At 36.0% G+C, this 20,958-nt stretch overlaps 1 protein-coding gene across 1 annotated transcript in view; it reads right to left on the reverse strand.

The window, feature by feature from the left end:
- Window positions 1–20,958, reverse strand: part of LOC137030017 (phospholipid-transporting ATPase ABCA1) — a 217,548-nt gene that overhangs the window by 18,483 nt on the left and 178,107 nt on the right. The window contains exons 42-46 of the mRNA XM_067399929.1: window positions 19,467–19,587; window positions 16,774–16,836; window positions 16,193–16,299; window positions 14,652–14,793; window positions 3,748–3,882 (exon numbers count right to left, since the gene is read on the reverse strand). Of these exons, the coding sequence (XP_067256030.1) occupies window positions 3,748–3,882; window positions 14,652–14,793; window positions 16,193–16,299; window positions 16,774–16,836; window positions 19,467–19,587 (568 nt within the window). The remainder of the gene's footprint in view (window positions 1–3,747; window positions 3,883–14,651; window positions 14,794–16,192; window positions 16,300–16,773; window positions 16,837–19,466; window positions 19,588–20,958) is intronic.

Below are 20,958 nucleotides of genomic sequence, written 5' to 3' on the forward strand. Positions count from 1 at the left end.
ACATACATGGATATCATAAAATTATGTGTGGAAAAAACAACTGTCGGCATTCTTGTGAGTTTGATTCATACATTTTGTGTTGTTAATTATATGATGCTGTGAGCAGTTTAGCACTGCTGCAGTTCATATTACAGGTTCCCCTGCATAGTGTTATTAGGGACAAAAAAAGTATTATTTGTCAAATTCGAATGACGTTTTAGTATGAGTGAGCTTAATTTGTTGATAGAACGATCGTTAATCTAGTTAATGATTTAATGCATTGTATTATTTTAAGCCTAATTACTATTCAAATTACAATGATTTCGTAGTTTTATATATCATTTGTGATTGCATTTTCTATATATATGGCCAGACGTGCAGTCTACCAATGACATTAGAGCGACAGCACTAGAAACGCCAACTTCACAGTACAGAGACTAACGACATGAAGCGAAAAAGTCGCTGGCGGTGTGAACGGGGCTTTACTCATTGTTAATGTTAGTTACAATAATACATCAACTAATATTAACTAATGGGACCTTATTGTAAAGTGTTAAGAGGTTTTCTTCTAGGTGTAGGGTTATGTGTGTTGAATAGTTTCAAATCCACAAATGATTGTAAGGAGCCTCACGAAAACATAATGAGATTTGTGTTTCTACAGCATGAAGGTAAGATCTTACAGATTTTGTTTTGAAATCTTCCCAGTCTACTGACATTTCTTATGACATCCGCTTCAAACATTAATGCTCATGATAACTTTCGTTAACTCTACAATAAGTAAATCTAATTGACCAGTTAATTACTCTTCGACAGCGCGCCATAGAAATATACAGAGCTACCGCAAAAACAGAAGTTCAAACACAATATTCTAAAGATGGCTGCACACTTGTTTCTCTGGCACATAAGGTCTATAGATTCTGAAATTTTCCTGCATAGAATTTCATAAATGGAATGGGCTCCACCCATTTTCTCCCCCAGCAAATCAGTTCAGAGCTTTGAGCTTATACCCACATGAATCTGACTATATAAACCGACAATAGAGTTTGGAACTCTAAATCAGACTGAATGTCAAGGTTTGTTTTGCTTATGTTTGCTGTTAGATGTGTTTGCACTGTTAGCGCTTACACCAGACAGAAACTGTAAAGTCTCTGGAGTCATATAATCATTTCTGTGGGTGTGAATAAACATTAATCAGTGTGAATGAATAATCTAGACAGCCTGCAATGGGTATTTACATTAATGGGCATCAAATTTCCATATCTTGATAATGGCTGAAGCATTTATCATTAACTATATAGCAAGTTCAAAGATATTTGTTTGCTTTGTAGTTTGTATTATTATTTTTATTTGTTAACAAGATGCCAGCGAATCTAAATTTCTCAGGATGTTGAAAAAAGTCCTTATTGTAAATACACTGCAAACTTTTATTGTGTATATTTTAGCTCTATTATTTTTTTTCACATCACTAGACTATATAAACGACACAGAGTTAATGATCAATGTGCTGCTATAAGTTATACATGCCTTTAATTCTTGTCTTATAATACAGTAGCTAAAGGAGAAAACTGAAGTAGAAAGACATTTATGTTCTTTGTTAAAGACAGAATATATGATTATTTTAGAGTAGGAGAAATAAAAAGACTGACACTGGGTGTTAAACAGACCACTTGTGTTATTATCACTGTGTCATTTATTATGCTTTTATGCATTCATAGCATAAGATGAACTGAACGAACATCCTGTATGACATACAGCTGTACTGAAAGCACAATGAGCTGCACATTAGCTAAGTACTGCCCTAACTTTAGAGAGACTGTCAGGTTTTGATAATATGCATGCTAGATATTTCTGCACTATACAATTAACTTTATATAAAGTAAATATTTTCCAAAATATCTTGATTGCTTTGGCTTTAATACTATTACTATTTTTCCACACAGTATATGGGTCTTCATAAATAAAAAAATATATATATAAAGTAGCTGCCACTTTAATTAACCAGTCTAACTTGTTCATTATTAGTTGTGTCTTATACACATTGTAATTCAAAAGTTTTGGGGTCAGCAAGAATTTATGTATGGATTTACAATTCAAATAAATGCTGTTCTTTTGAACTTTCTATTCATCAAAGGATTCTGAATCAAATGTGTCACAATTTCTTCAAAAATATGAAGCAGTGCAACTGTTTTCAACACTGATAATAATAAAAAAAATAGCAGCAATTCAGCATATTAGAATGATTTCTGAAGGAGTAATGATGCTGAAAATTCAGCTTTGCATCACAGGAATAAATTACATTTTAAAAAATATTATAATAGAAACCAGTTATTTTAAATTGTAATAATCTTTCACAGTTTTTACTCTATTTTTGATCAAATAAATATAGACTTGGTGAACACAAGAGACTTCTTTCAAAAACATCACAAATCTTAACAACCCCAAACTTTTGAACGCTAGTGTATCTATTCTGTCATACTCCCATGTTAGTATGTAAGTTTTTTAGTAAGCCTGTTTTCTGACTGCGCGAGTCAGATTCTGATTCTGAATCTCTTACCTGTTTTATTGATTTGTGTTGGAGACTTTACTCCTTTGAACCGTTCTGTCTGGATTCTTCTGTTTGATTTCAGTCTCTGCGGTTCAGAGTTTTCTTATAGGGATTTTCACTTTTAAACAAATCTCACTTAACTGTCTTCCAATATTTTTCTAGTCATACCAAGCTCCAATATATATTTTTGGGTAAAAAAAAAATGAGAGAAAAATATATATTTTTAAAAATCCCTATCCAGTAAATCACGAATGACTGGAAATTTTTTTTTAAATATTTTGTTGGTAGGAATTGTGAGGAAAATATATATTTTTAAAAATCCTTATCCTTTGAATATTATTGTAATAATGGGGGGCTTTGGAGTCAAAAAGGATGAGAAGCAGAGTACTGAAGCCATATCACCCTGTGGCCCAAGACTGGTTGCCCTCTAAAGCTAAGCAAAGTTGAGCCTGGTTAGTACCTGGATGAGGGGCCTCTTGGGAAAACTAGGTTGCTGTTGGAAGAGGTGTTTGTCCTGTAGTCTGCGTGGGTCCTAATGCCCCAGTATATTGACGGGGACACTATACTGTCACAAGCACCGTCCTTCAGATGAGATGGTAAACCGAGGACTCTTTGTGGTCATTAAAAAAAATCCCATGGCACTTCTCGTAAAGAGTAGGGGGGTAACCTCCATTGGTCCTTATCAATTATGGCCTCCTAATAAACCTCATCCACTGAATTAGCTCTATCACTCTCTCTTCTCTTAACCTATAGCTGGTATGTGGTGAGCGCACTGGCGCCATTGTGGCTGCTGTCGCATCCTCCAAGTGGATGCTGCACACTGGTGGTGGTTGAGGAGAGACTGCCGATTTGATTGTAAAGCGCTTTTGGTGTTCCACAGTACATAAGAAAAGCGCTATATAAATTCATTCGTTAAAGTAATCTGCTTCCGTTGGCACTACGATACTCACTTCTGTACATAAATTTACATAGATGCACAATTAAAAAAATAGAAAGACTGAACAAGAACACATCCTGTGTGTTGAGCTTCTATTGTAGCTTGTGCTGGATGTGCGTATTTGAGTGCAGACAGAAGAACAGACGGAACTAAAGACACGTTTATCGACTCGCTCAGATGAATCAGTGCTGATTGTCTGAACAGTGACAAGAAGGTGAAGTGATTTGAAGTGCCAGGTGTGTGTGTGTGTGTGTGTGAGTGTGTGAGAGTGATGGGCGTGCCTTACCAGGAAGACCAGAGGAGGGCAGCCAATCAGAGCCATGGCAGTGGAGAGTTTGCGCTTGTTGCCGCCGCTGTACGTTCCTGCAGATTTCTCTGAGTATTTCACAAGGCCGAGCTTCTGAATGCCCCACTCGGCCACCTTGAAAGAGCAATAGAGAGAATATCACTGCATATCCATCAATTCATATAAACATCCACCCACTGAACACTAAAACTTTTATTTATTAAAAAAACAAAATACAAAATAAACTAAAAATCAACAGATGGCAATATGACATGTGACAATACCGATTCAAACCCATTGCTGAAAACAACTAAAACTATACTGAAATTAAAGGTCAAATTAAAAACATTATATATACATTATAGTTCAAAAGTTTGGGGTCAGCAAGATTTTTTTTTTTAATTAATTAATAATTTTATTCAGCAAATAAAAAAAGTGACAATAAAAAAAAATAAATTTATAATGTCACAAAAGATTTCTTTATCAAATAAATCTGTTACTTTGAACTTTCTATTCATCAAAGATCACGGGTCCACAAATATATGAAGCAGCACAACTGTTTTTAACATTAATAATAATAATAATAATAATAATAATAATAATTGTTTCTTGATCAGCAAATCAGCATAGCAGAATGTTTCATAAAGGATCATGTGACACTCAAGACTGGAGTAATGATGCTGAAAATTCAACTTTGCCTCACAGGAATAAATTATCATATTTATTTACATATGTTTTATAACTTTTATAACAGTAATACTGTTAAAAATTATTACAACATAATACAACATCATTAATCTGTGATGCAAAGCTGAATTTTTAGCATCATTACTCCAGTCTTTTCATGTGGAGACTCCGAGGTACCGCACAATTTTGGAGTTCACACCCCATTTGGAGATCTCCGGTCTACAGCTATATATACTTAGCAGTTTCATAACTGTAGCAGCAGACCAGCAGCCACAGAATGGAAGTAAGGAACAGAGCTTGTACTTTTCTCAGAAGTGAACTTGGTAACACTTTAGTATAGGGAACATGTATTCACTATTAACTGTGACTTTTCCCTCAATAAACTCCTAATTTACTGCTTATTAATAGTTAGTTGTTAAGTTTAGGTATTGGGTAGGATTGTATAATTAAGAATGTAGAATATGGTCATGCAGATTAAGGCATTAATATGTGCTTAATAATTACTACTAAACAGCCAAAATTCTAGTAATATGCATGCTAATAAGCACCTAGTTAAAAGACCCTGAAATAAAAGGTTACTGTGAACTTTATAACTCACAAATGCAGGTTTATATCTCACAATTCTGAGTAGGGCTGCACAATATTGGGAAAAAATTACATTGCGATATTTTTTTCCCAACAATATATATTGCGATATTGAGAGGCATCAATCCAGGCTAAAGTCAGTAATTACCATTCCATGATATTAATAATTTCACTAATAAGCAAGCTTCATTACAAGTGACAAAAAGGTCACTTAATATTTTATTCCAAAATTAGAACATTTCTGTAAACACAAAAGCAGAACACATTTTTAAGTAAAACAGCAGCTTTACACCAACCCGCCTGATTGGTTTACAACAATATAACTTAAAATAAATATATTTTTTATAAAACAACTTATAAGCATTTTGGTTCACAATCTTTTAAGTCAACTTTTCTTAGCCAAAGTGCCAAAGTAAAACAGTGTTGGTGTTGGTCATCATAATCATGGCTAAATATATGAAATAAAGAAAATGAAATAAAACTTTAATATATTTTGTATTATATCTTCTAAACAGATTAGAGAACATATTCCTGTAAACAGAAAAGCCAAACACATTTAAACAGCAGCTTTACAACACCAACCCCCCTGATTGGTTCATAACATAGCTTAAAATAAATATATTTTTTATAAAACAACTTATAAGCATTTTGGTTCACAGTCTTTTGTTTTTAAGTCAACTTTTCTTAGCAAAAGTGCCAAAGTAAAACAGTGTTGGTCATTATCATAATCACGGCTAAACAAAATGAAATAAAACTTCTAAACTGAGTATTCTTTAGCATGATCATGACCATGCATGTTTATGTATGCTGTATGAAAGGCTTCAGGGCTTGACATTAACTTTTTTGCTCACCAGCCACTGTGGCTAGTGGTTTTCCGAAGTTACTAGCCACTCAGCATTTTCACTGGCCACAATTTTAATGTTGGTAAATTACATTTTATATGATTAAAGTTGACTTTGTTATGCTTAAATTACTTTGAGTCATTTTACTTGATTTAGAAGATTTAAAACCCTTTCAAACATTTAAATGCAGATTGACCACCTAAATCAAGACTACGTTGTATATCAGCTGGTATGTAGCCTACAGGTGGGCAAGAGGTGGACAATATGAGCATTGGCTAATATGAGAAAATTGATAAGTTATTTGTGTTAGGCGATATAAAAGAACAAAGCAAATTACAAAAACAATAGTAAATTAAAAATAATATTTTTTTCAGATACAGTATGTTTATTTAACATATAACTTATAGCCTACATTTATTTAACATCGTTTGTTGTTTGATTAACATTAATGACAGACAGGTAGGCCTATTTAATCGAGCAGCTGAATGCATGAACGTAACTTATGCATATTCAATTATTACCCACCTGTTTACGTCCACTTAAGCCATAACCGACTGTATTCACGCGAGATACTCCACATGATGGACATTTAGACATCTGTGTGCACATGTATTTGACTATTCAGGCGCGAGGAGAACTGATCGCGCGCGCAACAGAGAGAGAGAGAGAGAGAGCGCACGCGAGAGAGTGCTTCTGTTGTGTGTCATCCAGCGCAATTCTGGTGCCGTTTTAAGTGATCAGACAAATTGGTGGTGTTTCCTTGTTTTGTGGCCACAACTTTATGTTGGCTGTGAGCGGTGAGCAGCGGCACAGCGAACCAATCACTGTGCAGGCACGGGGGACGTGCATGTCACCCCAGCAACAAGCCATACAACAAACTCTTGATTGTGCTACCCTGCTGCTACCGTTCTCTTAATACACCATGGGCTACTACCCTTCACATCGCATGTTCCGGCGATGTGACTATCGCTCACGCGCACATCGCGATGTCGATGTTAAAACAGAATATCGTTCAGCCCTAATTCTGAGATATAAAAGTCAGAATTGCGGGATATAAACTTACAACTGTGAGGAAAAAGTCAGAATTGCGAGCTATAAAGTTTTTTTGGCAATTATGAGTTTATATTGCACAATTCAGATTTTTTTTTCTTGCAATTTAAACAATTTGAGAGAATTATGAGGAACAAAATATATACAGTAATACAGTACTCACAAATCATTTGCAAACTATTAGTTTGTAGTCAATTCATTTTATACGGTATATTGTAGTCTCTACATTCTTAATATATCAATTGGCTTCATTCATTGTCATTGTAATTAACAAAATTATTATTGTTTAAAAAGCTCATATGTAAAGAGTTAGATAATTGTTTTTTATGCTTTATAAATACCTTATTAAGCGTAAATAGTTCCCACTTTAGATTAGGTCACAGATAATCAGAAAATGTCAGTAATTAAGTGCTTTAAACCAATTTTTATTGGACATTAATTGCATTGGAATTAAGTGTTCCTTAAGTATATATCCTTCTCTAAAACAGTTTCTGGCATTTTCTCTAGATATAATGTAATGAATGAATAGTCAAACTCTTCTCCCATTATCTTTTCAATTTCAGCCTCTACTTCTTGCCAAAAAGGTTGCATTTCCGGGCAGCCCCTAAAACATGATTAGCCATTGAGGTTCCAAATTGCCTCCAACAAAAGCCCCAACTCTGTAGTACTGGGAGTTATAAAGAATCATACTATATTCTTCCATCCAAACTCCCTCCAAGATCTTGAGTTTGTAGTATTTGCCTGTCACACATAAATCTGGCCAGTATTCTTCTGTTGTTTGAGAGTCAGATGACTCCTCACATATTTGTTTAATGTATTATGATGAATGCATCTTAGAGGCCTGTATACATCCATCTAAACTAAAAAACAGCCTTTTGTTATCTTCTAACATGCATTTAAAAAATATTGCAATGACATTTTAATCTTCAGTCACTATACTTTTTTGTTAAAATAATCTCTAACTTGGAGGTATCTATAGAAATCCTGCTTTTCTTGTCCAGTGTGTCTGAAAATACCTGATAACTCTGTAGTTTTCCATTGGAAATGACTGAACAGTAAGCCTCTCCAAACCCACTGTTCAAATCTCTCGTCCAGCCCAGCAGGTTTAAAACCTGGGTCAAATGCTATCTAATATAATACTCCAGCTTATTTCTCTAGTTTTAATTTCTTCAATAGCCTAAACCAAACTTCACTGTGAATATAGTCCAAGTGTTTAATCTGTTCAAGCTCCTTTCAGCTTGATTTTTATTTTCTATTATCAACTATACAGGTGTATATCTATTTGTGAAATTTCTAGGGTTTTCCATTTTGATTCATAACTTGGTATACACCAGCATACTAAAGGTTTTAATTGTGCTGCATAATAATAATAATAATCCTGAAGATGGTAGAGCCCTCCCCCTCTTCTCTTTCACCAAATGCAATGTCTTAAACCTTATCCTAAGTCTTCTACTCTTCCAGACAAACCTTGACATCGATATATAATTAAAGCAATTAAGCAGCAGGTGTTATTTGGGGTCTAAATATTTTGTACCATTCAGACGAATAACTGTCTGTGCCCGGTGTCTTATTTGCTTTAAACTTTGATATAACACTATTTAATTCTTCTATCATTATTTCAGCCACCAGTGCTTTATTCTGTTGTTTCCCTATTGCTGCAAAATCCACAAAATCTAAAACGTTTTGGAGTGTTGTTGAATATTTAAATTTATTTATAAATAGAGTATATAAATAGATTTCTGAATGTCTTTTAATTTGTTACATAAACTTGGTTTTTGATTTTATAATTTGTATTTTTTTGAGTGTTGTTTTCTTATCCTCCAGGAGAGAATTTTCATTGCTTTGGGTCCTGTCTCATAGTACCTTTGTTTAACAAATTTAATCTGTCTTATTTCCTCATCATATATGCCATTTAGGTCTTGTTTAACTTTATTTAATCATATCAGTATTTGTGGGTCTTTTTGTTCAGTATGTTTGATCTCCAAACTTTTCTTTTCCTCTTGTAGCTCTATTACTCTTTTCTGTTTCTCTTTTTTTAAAGAAAGCACTGACAGCAATAATTCTGCTCTAAATTACAGCCTTTGCAGCATCCCAGGGTACATGGAGACACTTCTCCATTATCATTGCAATGGAGATACATTTCAAATTCATTCTCAATCTGCTTCTGTATCGTTGTGTCATTCAAGAGTATCTTTCTAAGTGGCCAGATATATCTCTAGTCCCTATATTACAGTTTTTGATTCTATGCTGAATTATATTATCTGAATTATAATTCCTGAATACATAGAATGGCATGCTGAAGTAAAAATTTTTTTTTCCCTTGGGTGAACTTCTCTACATATATCATACCCAATTCTTTAAACATTCTTTGAACTATTTTGGGATTTGGATTCTTTTTTTTTTGTTGGAAGGATTAGTTGTATCCAGTCTAGACTTAAGCTGAACATTTAAATATCCACTGCTGTGGCTACTGAGTCAAATATTTTCTTAAAAAATGATTTGGTGCCTTTTAGTGAAGTATACACATTAAGTAACGCCACTTCTTTATTATCTTTTATCTAATTTGCATCCAACAAAATATATATCTTCCCTCTTTATCTTTAATTTCAGACATAAATTCAAAATTCACTGAATAGCCACTTCCCTCCTGTGTCCTGATTTATGAGATGAGTAATAAGTATTTTTATTTCTGAGTCTCTTTATTTTCTCATGTTCTAGTGGAGAGAGATGGGTCTACTGCCAATAAACGACCTGTATTCTTTGTCCTTTCATTTTTGCAACCGTTTGACTCCTTTTGAGTTCAGATATTCATGCAACAAAATATTCTGGTGGGGAAAGAGCCTGTGTATTTAAGTACTATTTGCAATAACATGAACATGAAGGAAATAATATTAGGCTATCACATAATACAGTATAATGGGAAACACTTTTTACACATTTATTAACTCTTTCCCAGCCAGCATTTTTTTTTAAAGCTGGCAGCCAGCACCAGCATTTTTTATCTTTTTCACAAAATGTTCATGGCCCCCAGAATATTTTATTGTACGAATATCTGAACTAGAGACTTGCACTCCCGTGGGATTCACGGGACCCAACGCAACAGAGTGTGGGGCGGGACAAGATTTGATGGGCGCGTGCGGGCGGTGATACACTACTTGTGTGTGGGTTGCGGGAGAATCAAATGATTTGCGGGACTCCCGCAAAATAGAAATATCTAAACATAAAATATCTAAAAATTAATAAATTGTAATTCATATATTGCAAAAAAGCAATAAGAACAACTAATATAAAATAAAAATGATTTTCATTCCAAAGCATATGCAAGATTATATTTAGAACTTGTGTTTGCAGCGTTGAGCAATGTAGCCAATCACAGATTTTGCGGGCGAGAGCGGGACAAAACATGAATGTTGCGGGCGGGACAATATAATTTTTTGCGGGAGCGGAACAGAATCCTGCGGGAGCGGGCAGAGACGGATTTTTCTGTCCTGAGCCTGCCTGCTCCCGCAGGATACTAATCTGTACATGCAATATATCAAAAGAAAGAACAGCCTCTTCTTTAAAAAAAAAAAAATAAATATTGCTTCCATCAACACCTCCACAGCTTGTACAGTCCTACACTATAACTCTTCATGTGTCAACATTTCTTTCTGTAATATTAGGCAGTTTTGATTTATATGCACTTTAATGTTTGATGATCATGTTATTTTACATGGGCATAAAAAATGCTTTTATTGCTTTTTTTGCTTCTGCTTCATCTGTGTTTTGATCCGGAGATAGAGATTCTGTACTCTTTCAGAAGATGCATAATAGCACCTCCTATCATGTAGCAGTGAAAACATGATTTGCCGGAAAAATTCCTTTAATGGCGGGGAAGTGTCATAAATGATGGAAAAATCCATCAATGGCAGGGAAAGAAAACATCAATTAACATTAAACATGATTTGTACATAATGTAAATTGTACATAATGATATCCATGGGCGACATTTGACTCTCGAGTTGGGGGTGCAAGAAATTTATTTATTTTTTCGAAGAAATTTCAAGTAAACAAGTTTAAGTTTGCTTGTTTATTTACTCATTTATTTAATAATTCACTTAATTTTATTATCACGGGAAATGACGCAGACGATATGTGAATCATTGTTCATCATTTTGAAACAAGCGGTGAAGAAAAATACCATGTCGCAATACTGAAAATATTTCCATTTCAAACCATGAAGCCGAGCTAATGGATATCACACAAACAATGTGCAAATTTTGTGTGAGAATTATGCAGGTGAAGAAGTCTCAAATGCCAGTCAATTATTCAGTACAGAAACTGAAAGTAAAACTGACTAAACTTTTGGCATCTGTCGCTGCATTAATGGCGCATATTCTCTTGGAGATGATGCGAGATTAATCTAATTTACTTTGTTAATATTTCTCTTGTGGCCCATAGTGAGAAAGAAATTTTCGTGAATTGAGAAGTAATTCGTGTTAGACAAGTTGTTTTTAACTGAGCAATATCTAATATTTTATTACCCTCGCAGCACGTCGGTTATGCGGTTACAGAGGTGTCAAGTAACTAAGTACAAATACTTCGTTACCTTACTTAAGTAGAAATTTCGGGTCTCTATACTTTACTGGAGTAATTATTTTTCAGACGACTTTTTACTTCTACTCCTTCCATTTTCACTCAATTATCTGTACTTTCTACTCCTTACATTTTAAAAATAGCCTCGTTACTCCTATTTCATCTCAGCTTGTTTTCATTCCGGCTTGAAAAAAACAAACAAACAAACAAACAACTATCCAGATAAATAGCGCCCTCCAGATAGAGTGAATTTGATTGTGTTTGGATGAGAATAAACATATACCATTCGGTTTGTATGCGATCCAGCGCACATGCACGTCACAAATCACGTCACACTCCAGCAAGGAGGACATAGCCAGTGTTGGGGTCGTTACTCAAAAAAGATTATTTCTTAAAAAGTTATTAACGTTATTTCTCCACTACTGGCTCATTTAGGCTATTAAGCGGGTGCTTTCTCTTCGTCCTCCGCAAATTAAGATATGTAGTTCGGTAGAGTTTGACTAAATTAGCGTATACACCGGTTTTTAAACTTTTTTTTAGCGTGACCCTGTTTATTTATGTGACCCATAGTCATATACAACCAGGTAGCTAAACAAGCCAAAACTAATTAATTTAAAACGAAACTGAAGGTAAACCTGCGTTGCTCTCATGGTGTTATACCTCTCTCTTTCACTGAAGTGGAGCAGTGCTCTTGCTGAATGGCACGATTGCACTATGGACTATTGTACCTTTTATATGTTTTTTTTTTAAACTGTATTTTATTTTTTATAACCAACAAGCTGTGATGTCACGTTTCCAGTGCTTTGTTGTGTGTGCGTGAGGTGCGGGCGCGATCAAACAGCTGTCTTTGCAGGGGACTTGCCTCATCGTCATGGCAACGGTTCATGGCCAGGTCAGATTACGTAAGGCACTGCGTTCCATTCGGAAGGGCTCATCCCTATGCCCTAATCCCTTCAAAGGGTTTACCCTCCGGAGTGAGAGCTTCGAAGGGATGAAGGGTGTAGGGGTCAAATTACTCCTTTTTTTGGAACGCACTTCTGCGTCATTTTAACGAGACAGTCGAGGAGGATAGATTGCGCAAGCTGCGCCCTTTGTTTAACGTTAGTTTATTTGTTTATTTTTGGTTTATCGCACCATAATGTATATTGTGTCTATGTATTTGAAACATTTGACTGGACAGATAAAGGGAGCTCTAAAGTATTTTTTTTTTTAAGTACAATGTCGATTTGACCATAATAATGTACTAAATCTAACTCGTATAAATATTACAGTAGGCCTATATAGAAAAATACATACATTTATAGGTAAAATTGAGCTCCGAGCCTCCTGAACCCATTCTGTGATGACAAAGAACTTCCCTGTGCAAAGGATCATGGGGGGCCCGAAGTGTCCATCAGTTGTACCCTTCGAAATCTTTCATTCCGAAGGGCCCTTTGAAGTGGCCAGTTTTGAAAACTTCGGTATGGAACAACCCTTCAATATGGCGGCCATGATTGTTTTCACTCCGAAGTGCTCTTCAGAGGGCGATATATCCCGTTTGGAATGCACCGAGAGTTTGTTGCTGTTTGTTGGATGCTCAGACGACCAAACAAACATTATTAAACATGTTCAGTCTGGTAAAAACAGACTCCGACCAACGCCAACAGGGTTATCACACCTATCCAACAAACTCCAACAGTCGAGTTTGTTGGCATTTGTCGGAGCGGTGTGAACTGAAACGGCTGAAAACTACCCACATTTGGCAGGTTGGCGGGTGTTAATGTCAAGCCTGCCCTGGGTGCACCAAAACTACCCGCATTTTTCTTGTCTGTTGCCCTCACAGATTCCTGCAGTTAAGTTTGGATGTACATTTACATTCCAATAAAGGTTATTGATGACATTTTGAGGAGGTGGAGTGCACAATAGACCCCTGTGGCACGGCCTAAGCTTTTGTCCTTAATGGCATTTTTTCCCCTACATTACTTTTACTTTTATACTTTAAGTAGTTTTGAAACCAGTACTTTTACACTTTTACTTGAGTAAAAAGCTTGAGTTGATACTTCAACTTCTACAGAAGTATTTTTAAACCCTAGTATCTATACTTCTACTTGAGTATTAAATGTGAATACTTTTGACACCAGTGTACGGTTATATGCTATGATATCGTGGAGCAAATTAATTGCAATATTAATTTAATAATAAAAGTAGCATGATAATAATAAGAATAATTTAATAATCCTGCGTGCCCGTCTGTTATACGCCACTGTGAAGGGATAAATGGCGTTCACCAGGCACGGCATCAAAGTCATTAACTGTTTTATCCAAATCCACATGAACAAGAAACTTTTACTAGACTGTGGACTAGCTTTGACTCTCTGAACAGTGGCAGCCAAATTTTTATGACCACGGACAACAGCGTGTACATGCACCCCCCCTCCCCCCAATGTCGCCCATGATGATATCTTATGCATGTACGATTGACTGAAAAGTAACCTTATTTAAAAGTATTGTAGATTTTGATCCAATCAAATTCCATGTGAAAATAGCTCATATCTAATACAAAAGTATGTGTATAGGTAGCACAACTCCATTAAGACTGTATAAGCTCTGCCTATAACTTCTGTCATGTGGCTGCTGGTCTGGTGCTGCTGTTCTGGTGCAACTGTAAATGATTAGAGAGCAATACTGCCTGTCTACAATGCGCAGAAACAAGCGGAATTCTATAGATGCTGATACAAAAGCTGAATGCTGATACTGGTGTATATCGCACTCCTGGATCACCCAATCAGATTCGAGGACCAAAACTAACTGTTGTAGAAATATTTATAATCTAATAAAAATATTATTGTATAATAATATTTTAATGTTATATTATGTGCATATTAAAATTAAATGTTACTAATAGAATAATAATATATTGAAAATGAAAACAACAAAATAACCTTGGTGTGTGTGTATGTGTTAGTGTGGATTTTGCACAAGCTAACCAGTTGTAAGGGATCAAAGACTTGTGAGACTATAGGCACACACTTTGATGGTTTCGTTGCTGAAAGGCTACAGAACCACAAACACACATACACCAACATGCACATACACATGTACACACACACAGATTCCATAGACAGAGAGTGAATTTTAGATACAAAGATTAAGGGTCTACAAAACAAAGACCGCAGGCTGTGTTACCATGGAAACCTCCTTTTCCGGAACCCCTCGGAGTCGAGCGTAGAACTCCAGGTGTTCTCTTCCCGTCAGAAGGTCATCTATGGCATCAAACTGCGGACAGTAACCCATATTCTGCTGCACCAACTGCATTTCATTGCGGATGCTGAAAAATTAAACAAGAAATCATTCTTAACACCTTAGCAACTGCATAACAACACTTTCTAGCTGGATCAAGCAGTTATTTAGTATCAATGAGATACTATTAGTTTTTGTAATATTTTGAATTTTTTTTTGTTGAAGTTTTAGTAAATTTGTTGTTTTTGTTATTTTTATTATTATTTTTAAATATGCCTCTATAGTTTTTTAAAACTTTTATTTCAGTTATGGAAATTTTACTTTCTACTGTAGTTATTTTAGAAGTTTGATGCCTCTAGTAAAATCGCACAATTCACATTTAAATGTAATTTACATATTACACTCCACCCCTTTTTTGATTTAAAAGATTAAACTGCATCCCTTGTGATTTATCTAGAGTTACTTAAAACTTTCAAAATGAGCCAGTGTGCAAATCAGACTGATTCACACAAGGAGCCCCAGGACAATAGCTCTATTTGTGCCAGTGTAAACTGCGGTATCTGCAAAGTGATTGGCAGCTGCGGTTCTCTCCACTCGAATATGTCTCGAGTTTCACAGATGACTGACACAGAGATGGCATGTGTGTTTCGCACAGATTGAATAATGAAGAGACACAACTGAGATAGAGACAGACAGGACATTCCACAAAAAAGGTACATTACTCACTAAACCATTTTTTTGTTTTGAGAATAGCTATAAGATTTGTAAAAGGGGTCTTACATGTTCAACTCCAATGAGAGTTATTCTCTGTATCAGTAAGCACCATTTGTGAACTCCCTTAAACGCCTTGTTTGTAGTCTTGAGTATTCTTCTAGGAATGCACACATCACAATAGTCCTCATTTAAATAATTCCCACCCAAAGTAGACAAAAAATAAAGGGTGAGGTCTGGTTGAGTTGCGTTATTAGAGTATTGACTCACGGTTATGGTAAGGGTCACAGTGTTGGGAGTAACACATTACATGTAACTTGAGTTACGTAATCAGATTACTTTTTTAAACTAAATAGTAAAGTAACACATTACTTTAAAAAAAAAAAAAAAAAAAAATATCCGAGTTACTTTTTCAAATATATTTTTCCCATTTATTGACCTCTACTATACATATATATATTATGGTAATATTAAGTTTGACCCTCTGAGACTGACAAACATTTGAAGATTAATAAACTCCTTTCACTGACCAATTGTGGGTAAAAAAAATAAAATAAAAAAAAATGTATTATATGACTACATTTTTACAGTAGTTTCATTTTTTAAGAGTTGCTATTTCACAAAAAGATGAGAAGAGCAACAGGAGATGCAGGTGAGTTAGGTTTGACAAAGTTAGTAGCTGAACTTTAGGGGTTTTTTTTAACCAATTTTGTAAGACTTAAATACAGCTTTATATGTAATTTCTTAATTACTACTATTGCTTTTATACAGTGTACCTGTATCCATTTAAGAAGGCATCTCCTGCTGTTGGGCTGATGTCTCCAGTCAGCATTTTAAAAGTTGTAGTTTTACCTGCACCATTTATCCCCAACAAACCAAAACACTGCAAACCACAAACACACAATGATTTAGTGAAAACATTTTTTCCACAGCAATAAATAAATAAAAAAATAATAAATAAAAGAAAAAATAATTAAAACTCAATTTTCATTCCAGTGATGACATATTTCATATCACACCACATTTAGTAGCTTTCAAAGAACTTGTGCTTTTTTTTTTTCTTTCAGCAGCCTTTAATTTGCATCACAGCAATGAATCTGTTTCTTGCTAATGATAGATGGTGGCAGGTGGTATCAGGGGAAAATACATTCTTTAGTTTAAAAAGGTAGAAATGTCTTTCTTTTTTTATTGCTGTCAAATTTTAAATTCATATTTCAAAGTAATTCCATGGGGTCTTTAGAGGCTGAAGATATTTAAAGACCTTTGGCATTATACTCTTATTAAAAAATAATGAATTTTGTTTAGATACGTTCATCTTATTAGTGCTTAAAATAAGTTTCCAGTGTGTGTCACTTACCTCTGCAGCAGGAACACCCACACAGACTTTATCCACGGCTGGAGTGAGCTTCTTACGGTACATCTGAAGAAAAAAAGTATAATCGTGTCATGCCTGTTAAGAGCTTTATTTTTTGGTAACACTTTATTTTGATGTTCCCCTTTAGACATTCTTCTAACTAGAAGTCACTTTGTAACTACATGTCAACTTATTCTACTAACCCAATCCCTACCACCTAAACTCGATAGTACAGTCAGCAATACGAGGTTGGCAATGCTAGAGCTATGTAAACAGGTCGCGTGCAAATATTTATGAATATCCAGAATTAATTGTTAATCCCGGGTTAATTATGAGTAGTGTGAAACGTGAAGCAAGATAATCCAGGATTCTGTTTACCCGGGGTTTACAATGACCCAGGGTTAACTATTCGAAGTGTGAAAAGCCAAAATGTTTTAGGTTCAAGAACAAATTAAGCGTTATATATAGCATATGTCCATCATCACAAAAAATTATTTCAATTTAAAGTGCAGCAAAGCAGTTTGAAAAGTAAAAATACATAATAAATAGGGCTGTGAATCTTTGGGTAGACAGCGATTCAATTCGATTCACGATTCATAGGTGTTCGATTTCAAATTCAGAACGATTCGATTGGAGACGATTCACATTAAAATTCAATGCGATTCGATTAATTCGATTCGATTCTGCATTTTAATATGCATTTATAGGGATATTGAAATGCTTCCCTCAGCGTGTCTTAGTCAGGGTGTGAATTACACAGCGGCCTTCAGGAGGTCAAAGAGTAAGGGCAAAAACAAACAAACAAACAAAAAACCCTTTTGTCCATTGTTAATGTTAGTTCTCAATGATGCTACATAACTTTATTTTAACAGCCTATAAAAAATTGGCACATGTGGAAATTTACATAAGCCAAAACTTAAAAAGGGCTTTACAAGTATGTTTAGGCCTAGTTCATGTTAAATATAGTGGAGGATAGTGTTAAAGAGATGAGAGCTGTGAGGGAAGGTGCAAAATGATGGCGCACAACGTCTCCATCAATTTGCGCATGTAGTAATTTAATGATTATGTATTTTAAAGCACTGAATCACTATAGAATCACGATTAATCCGATTCTTTGCATTTTACATCGATTATCGACCGAAATAAATGATTCACGATTCAAAAAACATGTTTCAAGATCAATGCATATGCATCGTCAGGGTTTGTAATCTGCATCGAGAAAACGAGTGAATCATTACACCCCTAATAATAAAGCATGTTGTTTGAGCTATAAAGTTCATTGTGAAAATGTAAAGCAATTGTTCTCTTTGTATATTCTTTGATGAATATTCTCTATAAGTTTGGGAAATAAGTGACACAGACCAGTGAGGATCTCCTACATTAAAGGGATAGTTCACCCAAAAATAAAAATTCCATCATCATTTACTCACCCTCAGATTGTTCCAAACCTGTATACATTTCTTTGTTCTGTTGAACACAAAGGAAGATCTTTTGAAGAATGTGAGAAACTGAACAGTTTTGTGGCACCATTGACTTCCATAGTATTTTTTTCCTACTATGGAAGTCAATCGTGCCCCAAAGCAGCCTGGTTAAAAACTTTCTTTAAAATATCTTCCTTTGTGTTCAGCAGAACAAAGAAATTTACACAGGTTTGGAACAACTTGGGAATGAGTAAATGATGACAGAATTTTCATTTCTGGGTGAACTATCCCTTTAACACCTGTCCGCTCTCAGCCACAGACTCATGAAGAGCGGCGCGTGATTCATGTCACACAAACGCCGTTTCTTGAGTAGAGACAGCTGCTCTCTGCCAGTTTAACAGCGCTAAGAGACGTCTGATTACAGAACAGGACAAATCAAACTCTCACTCTTAATCAATGGACACTCCCGTGAACATCTGTACACTCACACACCTGGAACCCCGAGCCTCTGTCCTGAATATACAATTCAGGGAGGAAGCTGGATTGCTGGTCTTAAGCCCGGGATATACTGCACAATTTTAGCAATCCTATAAGATCATTACTTTATCACACTGTGTGACATGGATCTATTAAACTTGGGTATGACATGCATGTGAACTGTACGATGTTGACTCGTAGGCTATGATGCAGGTTTCTATAAAAAAATAAAACGTCATCAGTATGCGCTAGTGGTTAACAAAAAGACCATGTTGAATCACACTTTGGCAGGTGTAGTTTTTGTGTGTGCTGAAAAAAAAAGAAAGTGGCAAAAGAACAATGGCTAGAGCTTTGAGGTATGCAGTTTTAGTGCCATGTCACGTTGATTTCACGTCACATTTTTATTGGCTGGTCAGTAGACGTAGGTCGTAGCAGCAAACACACTGTGCGTTGATCATGCTGAATTTCTGACACTGTCAGAAAATGATCGTAAACTATCTTTGGTCGCAAGACCGGGAAAACGTCTTTGAAACTCTCTCACTGCACGACATAGGACCACCGTTTAAGAGCCACAATTGTTTCACAATGCCAATCTTTCGTCTGGGACAGCCAAAAATCGTGCAGTGTATCCCGGGCTTTAAACTATCAATTATCTGGTTGACCAGCTGGTATCCAGGACTAATCACCAGATACTGTCCACAACTATGGCACTTTTGCAGTATGAAGCTGGTAATTCAACTTCTGGAATGAATGGAATGCAACACCACACCTCACTGACGCCACAGGAACAGGAAGTACCTTAGTGAGGTCACATATTTGGAGCAGGTCATTCTGAGCTCTGCCCTGGTGCACCCGTTCACGCTCACGAGCCACATCTTCATCCTCTCCCTCTAATGATGTAGGCAGCGACTTTATTGACCTGTGTGTAAAGATGTGTGTACAGAGCAGCCATCATGATCATGTGTTTGTGGCACGTCCTGATTTTGGTGAGTTAGACAAGTTCCTGGGTCATATTTTGTTGACCCTGGAACAATGTTCCATTAGGAAAATTTTGTCCTAACCATATCTCTACCCCTAAACCTAACCCTACCCATAAGTTATCCTTAAAATCAGAAGGAAATTATATATAAATAACAGTGATGTAGAAGCACCAAATCCTGATTTTAAGCCTAAACTTGACATAATCTGTAAACTTGTCCCTCAAATCTGACTGGTTGATTGGTTTGATGTTGTTCCAGGATCAACAAAGATGTTGACCCAGGAACATGTTGAACTCGGCAAAATCAGGTTCTGCTGTGTGAGTATATATTAGAGCTGCACGATTAATCATTAAAAGATCACTATGTGGATTCAAACACCCACACAATATTATTCCTAAATGACAACGATTTGCCTATGTCTATTAAACCTTTGACAAAAGCTGAAACATTCAAATCTGTGTTGATGCTGCCGCTGACCCAGAGAGAGCAGTTGTCATGTATAGGTATGAAACAGCTTCACAAACAGTCACAAGGTGCGGATATACAGTAAACACTGATGTCCCTTTCCACTAGCATGAACCAGGTGCTAGTTCAGAGCTAGTGCTAGTGCCAGTTCGGAGTTGGTTCAACTGACGAGCCTTCTAAGAACCAGTTTGCCTTTCCACAGGCTAGAGAGCCACCACAGAGCCAGGTCTTGCGTCACTGTATACGTCTCATATTTCACAGCTAGTGCCAAACACAAACACACCAGGCTCGTTTGAGATGCATCGGTTTCTCGCAAAGCGATCGGCGCATGACTTAAAAGCTCCGCGAGAACGATCCAAAAGTACAAGGAGTCATATGCTCTACAAACGCTCCCGCGGACCCGCGGCACTCGCCAAATTGGTCCGCGCTGCTCGGATGCATCTCGAACAATCCTTCTATCAACACTCGCGGATGTTTCACTACTGTTGATGCTCATGGCTTTGCAAACCTACATCAGCATCCAAACACGGCTCGCCGTAATTTGTATATAGACGGAGATTACGATCGAGCTGCTATTAGCTCGATTAGCTGCTATTTCAAAAATGCTGGTCACAAATTTCTTGTTGGTCACGGTAACCCCGCCCCCAGGAGCTGGTGCTTTGTGTGTCGAAAGACAAAGAACTGATTTTAAACTAGGCTCTGGCTCCGAACCAGCACTCAAACTTGGTGGAACAGTCTTGGTGGAAAAGGGGTATATGATAGTGGTCAAAATAGAGCAAATCACCTTTTGAAAGTAATGCTGGGTACACACAACAAGATAATCAGGCTGATTTTGGGCCTATTTC

This window comes from Chanodichthys erythropterus, chromosome 11 (assembly GCF_024489055.1).
Source record: "Chanodichthys erythropterus isolate Z2021 chromosome 11, ASM2448905v1, whole genome shotgun sequence".
NCBI lineage: Eukaryota > Metazoa > Chordata > Actinopteri > Cypriniformes > Xenocyprididae > Chanodichthys > Chanodichthys erythropterus.